Below are 9,122 nucleotides of genomic sequence, written 5' to 3'. Positions count from 1 at the left end.
TTCACGCCTCGAGTTTTGTCTCGTCGATGGGGTTTCTTGGACAGTCCCGCACGGGCTTGCCTTGTATGCATTGTACAGTAGAGACGGAGGCACCGAGGCAGCAGCGGGTCAGCATCGAACACCGTCAAGCACCATCAGCGCCATCATCGCTGTGTGACCTGCTTCTCCATCACACTGCTCTGGTTATGGAACCTATACAGCTGTTGTGCTCATAAAAAACATTTTTATAGACTGTATATTACAAATAATGGGACACATTTTACATTTATACTGTACATTTACACAGTACATGTTTGTATACATTACCTTTTGTTAAGTGTATAATTTCTACTTTATTATATATAGCATTTCTATTTGTTTTCATATTTTAAATATCTGGTACATTTTATATTACCCACGTCTGTTTTTCTGTAGAGTTTGATTATTTTCTAAATATTATCTAATCTAGACTAATGAATTGTATTCATATTCATATTCTGACCATATTTTGCCCTTGCACTGCTACTTCCTTTTGCTGTTGGGTCACTTGTGGATTTCCTCTACAGAGGATCAATCAAGGAACATGTTATCTTGTCTTATTATATCTTAACTTATCTTATGATCAGACCAAAAACAAGGGCTGAGCTTATATACCAAAAGTCCATTATAGGCTAGGCAAGGTTTTTTGTATAGCACATTTCAACAACAAGGATTTACTTAAAGAAGTAGATCAATAAGATAATATAGAAAAAAAAAATGAAAATGTGAAGCATTTAAACCTGAACGCTGCTTCTCAGTCTGTAGCATTCTACAGTTTATGATGCACTTGTATTTTTTCAAAGTGTAAATATCTAATATATATTTATGCTCACACAAACCCACCACAGCAAATTTCTTGAATGTCTATACCTGATCATGAATTGTTAATAATTCACTACTATTCAATCACACTCACCAAAAAATCTTTAGATATATCAACCCAAATGTATGATAGTGATGTATATAGAGTGTACTGTTAATGCAATGTGTTTTTAATAACAATAATCATCATTTCTATTTCTGACTATTGTCTGTATTCTCTATATCTGTTTAAAATTATAATCCAACCAACACAGTTATATAAGATCTTATTAAACCAGCACTGTCTCTGTACTTTAGTATTTACAGTGTGTAGCAGACTGTTTTGACTGGAGGTAGAGAGGCAGGTCCCACTTCCTACCACACTGTGTCACTCTTCTTATGGCTTTAAAACACACCCAGCCAATACACGAACAAAAGAATATGTAAAGAGTTTGTGTTTTCCAGAATATTATTCATTTGATTCAATAAATACACAACAAGGCACAATGATTACCTTCTGACAATTTATTTAAGCAAAAATAAAACAGTTATTTACGGATTTTGTAAAATACAGTTGTGCATGCATAACACACTGGATCTTGTTATGTAAATGCTTGTGTTTGCTTAAGCAAATCTGTATTAAAATCACAATAACACTGTGAACAAAGTTTGATGAGTGAGAGTTGAGAGTGACATACATTGTGTGTTACTTGATGTGGGTGTGTCAACTGCAAATAAACCTTTTTGAATTTTCTGGGCTCACATGCTTGAACCTTAAAAGGTTCATACGGAATTCCCAACAGAAATCGAGTAAATGACCTGTAAAAAACAGTTAAACTTCTGAGTTTGTGTCCATGTGGCGGTGTTTTCTACTTGCGGTTTGTTCTTGGCTCAGGTCTTTAACAAACGTTAATTTGCTAACTACTGAATCTCTGAGCTTTCGATGGCTTCTGCTGCAGGAGCCGTGTTTGCTTTGGCCTCTAAATTACATGTTAGCTTACCTCCTCGCTGCTGACTTCAGCACAGGCTAGATAGCCGATACACGTGCTCCATCACAGAGTGAGCCCCGGTTTCCGGTAGCTGACCAGTGATTGTGCACCCATTTTGTTTATTGACACTTTGACAGCGCGGATTTGTATACTTGAATTAATACTCCAACCACATTCACGTCAAGAAGTAACCCAGTCGTTAGTTCACTCCTATTTATAACTAATATTATAAATTATTGTTTGTTTATGGTTTGTCACATGTGTCAGTGTTGAGCCTTGATATTTCTTTGCAATAAAACTGTGACATTACCATACAGTAGCCCATAAGAGATAGGGGGTTATCTGGTATTCCCATCACAACTGGAGTGAATCATGGGCTTAAAGTCTGGCTCATGGCTGATATTATAGAACTTGAACAGGTAACCAACTCCAACAACCCCCACGGTTAAAGAGTTAACAGCTGGATGATGATGGCAGGAAGAGTTCGGGGGAAATAACTTAGGCAGGTGTTGTGGAATGGAGCTACGGAATGATTTCCTTTGGATTTTTTGGCTCATTCTCTAAAATCAGTAAATATGAATAAGGTGTGTTGTAGACATAGACATGACAAACAGGGCATTAAAAAAAAAAAACTATAGGATTGCAAAATATTACCAAGACAAAGAGAGAATAAAACAGATACTTGTAAACAACAGGTCTACAGGTGGAATCGGTGGAATTCACGATAGCATCTATTCTGTTCTATCTTTTGGGGACTCCACTGAGAACATACCTCGAAAAGGCAGATATTCTTCTGCAGGAAGTATATTCGGAAAAATAAATACCTTTGCATTCAGCACTAAAAATAATGGACAGGAGGTGCCAAGTCTGTAAAAGAGGTCCACTGCAGGGTTTGGGGCATTTGCCAAAAGTCATGTCTGCAGAATTTGTGCTCGAGCTATAAAATGAAGCCTAAAAAAAATAACTGGCATGCTCAACTCAGAGTATAGCAGGTGCCAGCCCAAAAGGCACAGAAATTACTGTCGTCAAATAAGTGTGTTATGCTTTTCATAGGCTAAGTGCTAAAATCCATTGGCCTTGAATTACTTTTTCATGTAGTTTTAGAGCTTCGAAAAAATCTTATATAGCCATGAAAAGTCAAATGAAGACAGAGTTTCTGAAGTCAGTATATCAAGGTAGGAATAGTTCCTGAAATATGAATAACAGCATAATGGATGGAATGTCAAAAACAGTGTTCATTAAGAAGCTTCTGCTAAAAAAAAAAAAAAAAATGTTTTCAGGGATAATGATTGTTAGACCTTTGAGTAAACAGGGATCTAGGACAAAGCCTAACAAGTATTTAGGTTTCAACTGGTGAGTCAAATTACACATTTAACCCAGACTAAATATCGTACTTGATTTCAAAAACCGGATAGATAGGATAGTTGATTGGTTTTGTTCTTAAATACTCCACCTTGGATATGCATGCTTATGGAAACATTAATGCTTTATATCTGGTGCTCAGTGTAAGAGCCTCTGACGACCACCATGTGCTCTTGAGAGCCACACTTATTCGTATATGACATTTTTTTCATGGCACCATGTGGTGAGAGCGTCTCTGTGGGTCCTCATCAGTCAAATGGCCACTGAGCACTTCAGCAGATCCTCTGTTTTTTCACTTTCAGTTGTATGTGTTGCCTTTAGAAATGGGCTCTTGCACTGATGCTGAAGACACACAGTACGTTTATGTGCCTGCGTCTTCTATGCATCATATTGCATTTCCTATTAAATTGGTAATAAATTGCAGAAAAAAATGTATTGACATGGCAAATAAAAGGGAGTCATTTAAATAAAGAATTCTCATGTCTGGGCACCTTTTTTATGATCAACTGTGGTCATGTTACTTTGATAGTTTTGTTTCATGTTGGGAGATAATTAATTTTTAGAAGTAGCAGGCTTAGGGTAAAGAAAATAATACAATAATGCAAAATTCAGGAATATTTAGTGCTGAGAAACAAGATTAATTTAGTAGTAGATTGGAATTGAATAGACTGATGGCAGTCTTCGTTTTACGTCCTTTTAATTTGTTTTTTTTACCAAAATCATGTTGTGACCTTCTTGTTTGGTGTTGTCTAAGCCACTTGCAATTCTTTCTTTTAATGAATAGCTTCCTTGGCTCTGCCACATTAAGCAGCAGTGAGCCTGCACGGACTTGATGAGTTTCAAACTAATTTTCAGTCATCATACCGCTTCACTTAATATTGCAGACCATTAGATGAATGCCAAGACAATTAAAGACCTCAGCCTGATAGCATAAGGATGTAGGCTATTTCATGCAAGGATGTTGCCACCTCAAGAAGCAAATGTGGCCTAAATATCCCAAAACAAATGTGAGCCTTTTTTTGGCAAACCTTCTTGGCCCTAAAGGCAGGATGTAATCCGGACATGAACACAAAGCGGCTCATATACAAAATGGTGCCTTTATGGCCCAGATAGCACAAAACAAATTCGGGCCACCTTTGGTTGACATGGGGTATTGCTATGGTTTACCTGTGGCCTAGATCTGGCCAACAGGAGTGTCCAGTGCCATCATTCCATGCGATATGTGGACCAGGTGTGGAATGTGGCCCAGATCTGATCAGAGCCTGGCTGCAGAGAATAGACATGATCTGCTAACCTCACCATGACACCCACCATGGCTCTATCCTCTACAGCAACAGTGACACCAGAGCCCCTGAGAATACATCAGATTTCAGTTTCGTCGAGCATGAGCGCCACATCGTTTGCTCTACACCTGAAGCTTTACATCCCTATGGTGCTCGTCCTCCTGCTGTCAGATCATTACAAAGAGATAGAGTGAAAATATAGACAAACACATCACAAGTTTAACATTTATCACCTTTGCTATAGCGCACCTGCAGAAGCTACATCACACAGCAACATGCTTTGCTTTAGAACATAGAGAAAGAGGAAAAGCTGCACATGTCTATGAACAAATCCTCGATACTGATCAGTTTGAGGTGTCCTGTATTTTCCACCAAGTATAACAATTTAATATGTGGGCCTCTATTCGAATGCAAATGTGATTATTAGAGTTGATTATGGGACAATTTGTCCATAAAGTTACATGGGAGGGAAAAAAGTCACAGTGCATGATGCTACAATCGTCAATCTTTTCCACAGGAATGAAACTACCACCACGTATTATAAGTTTTAGACAATGTGATAAGTGCAATGAGGTTAGCTGAAATAATAAAACAAAAAACAAAACCCAATTACAATCTCCGCGATTTAACATGCTTTCCTCCGCACTTATTGAATTACCTGTCTTAAGCCAAGGATTTATCACCAGCACAACCAAGGACGCAGGACGAGGGAACTTATAGAAAGTAAACACTCAGGTGAAATACAAAGTAAATTCATATATTCATCCTTGACATTTCAGATATCGGAAGCAAACAGATGGGTACTCCTTCACAGCTATTAAATATTCTTCCACTCATTCAGAGCTGCTTCCACTCAGCCATCCTCTCTTTTAAGGTGCCACTGCACTGGGACAATGAGTTTTGCTTCGATTTGAGGATAAAGAAAACTACACACCCCACTAAAATTGTTTAGTTTAAGTTTCAGTAGATTCAATATTTTAATGAGTTTGTAGTTTTTACATGACAAACGGTTTGAGCTCTGGGAACCATATTTTCTGACACTAGTGTAGGACAGTAATGACATTAATTTGGTTTAAATTGCATGTACAGATTGATTTAATGCTGCTGCTGATTGCAACTATTATCATTTCTATGTCCTTTCTAAAATAGCCTGTTGTAAAAATCTGATGTTAGCTAGTTTAAATCTAATTTAGGCAAAAATCGTATTTTATCTCCCCCTTCATTGTGCTGGAAGATCAGAACCTTGACAACTAGATATCAGGATGAGCTATTTAATTTCATTGCTTTGAATTCATGACTTAAAAGGGATGGAAAAAAAAAATACAAACCCTCAAGGGGAATATAAAGCCATATGGTATTGTTATTAATTTTAAATTCTAGAATGCCGTTATTTGGAAAACAGAAAAGATAGTCTGAGTCTGTAGCTTTTCTTTGAATAAAAAGCGTAAAACATACTATTGTCATACTGCATTGCCTGATTTTCCCTTTATGGTGGCCATGGTAAATCCTTCTTTACACATACTATTTCCGTTATTTACTATTTATTCATAAATTGTACTGTCTTTATTCGTTTTGGTTATTATGTTGTTTTTCCTATTTTCAATTTTGTGAAGTAAACTGTAACTTTTTTTAGAGAATTGCTTTTATAATGTTCTATCCCTTCATTATTGCAATTTTATTTTTAATTGATCCATGAGGTGCTTCACCTGATCCGAGACTTCTACAGTGATGACATTTCATACTTTTAATAACTATTCTTTCCGTTAGGTCTAACATAATCTTTTTGCTACGCTCTCAGGTCACTTTCAGAGTGTTGCAAATGTTCCCCAATCAGTTAACTAAAATGACCAAGAAACCCTAAACCGTTGACCCTTTCCCACTGTTACGCGACAAATAATAACAGCGCTCAGTTACCAAGCGACAAAAACCCGGGGATTACATGTTTCATCCTTAGTCAGAACGGTGGGATGATGGAAATATGTTTTGACTTTGTGTGGGTTGTTCTTAGAATTTAGTGCTATATGAGGGGATTATGAGGAGGAGAGTGGCCAACGAGAAGGTGAGATCAATGATAAGGTTTCGCCCAATCCAGGAAGTTTGTGGCGACAGTAGTATAAAAACAGAAGGACTGAAGCAGAGGTGCACAATATAAAGGATTCCTGTACAGAGGCAGCATGAAGGGGACACTTTCTATCAACATGGTAATACTCCAATAATCGACATCCCTGATTCATATATTTGACTAAACAGATATTTGAGACTGATGATTTTTTTCCTTTGTCTTCAGGTAACTCCTGCAACCTCGAAGGGCTCTGTGAGATCAGCTGGACTGTCTCTTGTACTCTTGTCTTTTTTCCTTTACATAGCTGATTCTTATCCAAACACTGAGTTATCAAACAGTAAGGTTCTTTCAAAATATCTTCCTCTGATGTCGTACCATGTAATTGTTAATCCTGATTTCAATAATCACATGTGAATGTAAAAATCCATTGTATTTTAGTAAATTAACACAATCTGCCTGTACTCATCTCTGCTCTCAAAGACTGCACGTTGTGATTTTTATCTCAGATGTCAAATGTTGCTGAACATCACCGCCTGTTGTTTTGAACTACTTGTGAGACCACTGTCATGTTTTTTCCAGTGGGCTGCGAGGAGTGCACGCTGAGGAGGAACATTTTCTTCTCCAGGGATCGGCCAATCTTCCAGTGCGTGGGCTGCTGCTTCTCCCAGGCGTACCCGACGCCTCTCAAGGCAATGAATACGATGGCGACCCCTAAGAACATCACCTCGGAGGCAACATGCTGCGTCGCAAAGCACAGCTATGAGGTAAGGAAAGGCCACATGTCAGACAGAGTTTGTTTGTGCCCATTTAATCTACAATACTGAGGTCACAGTACATTACGGTGAGTCTTGGAGATGAGGCTGGTCACCTCATGGTAAAGCTGTGCCTTAAGTGTAAGTGCTGCGTCCCTGGTTTAAATATGGCCAGGCACTCTTCCCCTTTTCTTTCCGAATGTTTCCTTTCCTCTCTTTCACAACTCCTGCTATAAATTAAGGTAAAATGGAAAAATATCTTTAAACAAATATACAATTTTTTTATGATAAAATGGTTAATACAGAATTTAATGATATTAAGGGTTTAGGTTTCATTCTATCTAGGCTTTATTTTATCTGCATTTTTGATTGCTTCTGATACTTTAAACTTTTACCACCCAACTTCCGATAAAATTATTTTGTTTTTAGTCAGCTGTATTCATTTGACATCTGTAATTTATCAGTTTGAATCCACATAAGAAAACTACATGTTAACCACTGACATGCAACATGTTGTTTGAGATTAAACCAATGGTTTCATGTGTTTTTGACACGTGATCCATCAGCAGTGTCCAGTCGGGGGCCTGTTGTCACATTTTAGGACGCCTGCGTGTTATTAGCAGTTGCATCAAAGAAGCACTTCCCCTCAAACTCAGATGTTTCATTTAAGTAATTGTTCCAGGTCCAAAGAGGTCACATTCTCAAATATGTCACAAAAGAAACCAAAAACAAAGAGTGCAGCTTGTTCAAAAATTGTATTTGAATTACATATCTCTGACACTTCTGTTAACTCGCAACAGTATATTTCTTATTGAAGTACCTGAGTTAAGGATCTGGTTACCTCCTCCACCGCGGGTATTCGCACTGATGTTTGGTTCTAGTTTCACTCTCGTTTCAATTCTGGTTTCTGTTAACAGATGTTAAGAAGGAGGAGCAGATGTTCACAGGAGGATTTGATCACACATTTACTTGCTGCCGTAGCCTGACTCTGTTAGTGCTCACGATCCTCTGTTCCTCTTTCAGACGGAGGTGGCCGGCATCAAGGTGAGGAACCACACAGACTGCCACTGCCACACCTGCTATCATCACAAGATATGACAGATGAGAAGTGGAGGCCGTCCTGCTGCGCTCAGCTAAAGCTTTTCTGTCATTTTAAAGTTCAGGTTCTGGAGTTGAAAGAGAATATTTTTTGCAATCCTGGGCCTGTGATGTGTAATTAGCCTTTGACTTGGCATTGATAGATGTACTGTATATTGAAAAGCAAATAAAATATGCACCCAGAGGTTGCATTGTCATTGTTGCATTATAACTCATGCATTGATCATTGTGTGTGTGTGTGTGTTTGTCTGAACCATAGACCTAACAGAGTGAGGACATTTTGGGAAAGTGAGGACATTTTGCACTTTGCCTGTGTGTTTGTGTGTGAAATCGTCTCAAAGGAGACCTGATGGGGACCAAAGCCCCGCCCTAAAGAATGTGGGTCAATGTCAAGTCATAATAAGATAGATAGATAGATAGATGATAGATGGATACTTTATTAATCCCGAGGGAAATTCAGATAATAAGGATAGCTGTGCATTGTGTGTGTGTGTGTGTGAGTAAGTCACACCTGTGTAATCAATAGTAGCACAGGTAACAACAGGTTAATAAACATGTCAGTTCTTTAATTCTGCATTCCAGAAGTGGGAGCAAAACAACATGTCAAGTAGCCACTTGAAAACTATCATATCCAAGCCAGCATGGTTGAAAAGTCTTGTGCTTCCAGAAAATGGAAATATGGACATCTGCAATTTCATGATAACCAAGCAAAGAAAGGGGTTAATGCACCCATCTGTTGTCTGGGATGTGCTGAGAT

At 38.1% G+C, this 9,122-nt stretch overlaps 1 protein-coding gene across 1 annotated transcript; it reads left to right on the top strand.

Moving 5' to 3' along the window:
- The first annotated feature begins 6,514 nt into the window (after positions 1-6,514).
- Positions 6,515-8,589, top strand: cga (glycoprotein hormones, alpha polypeptide). The gene is made up of 4 exons (XM_062396509.1): positions 6,515-6,654; positions 6,741-6,852; positions 7,095-7,279; positions 8,291-8,589. The coding sequence occupies exons 1-4, from the start codon at positions 6,628-6,630 to the stop codon at positions 8,363-8,365; spliced, it is 399 nt and encodes a 132-aa protein (XP_062252493.1). The 5' UTR covers positions 6,515-6,627; the 3' UTR covers positions 8,366-8,589.
- The last annotated feature ends 533 nt before the right edge of the window (positions 8,590-9,122 follow it).

Source organism: Platichthys flesus, chromosome 10 (genome assembly GCF_949316205.1).
Source record: "Platichthys flesus chromosome 10, fPlaFle2.1, whole genome shotgun sequence".
NCBI lineage: Eukaryota > Metazoa > Chordata > Actinopteri > Pleuronectiformes > Pleuronectidae > Platichthys > Platichthys flesus.
The sequence above is the reverse complement of the archived record's forward strand: the minus strand, read 5'-3'. Positions and strand labels throughout refer to the sequence as shown.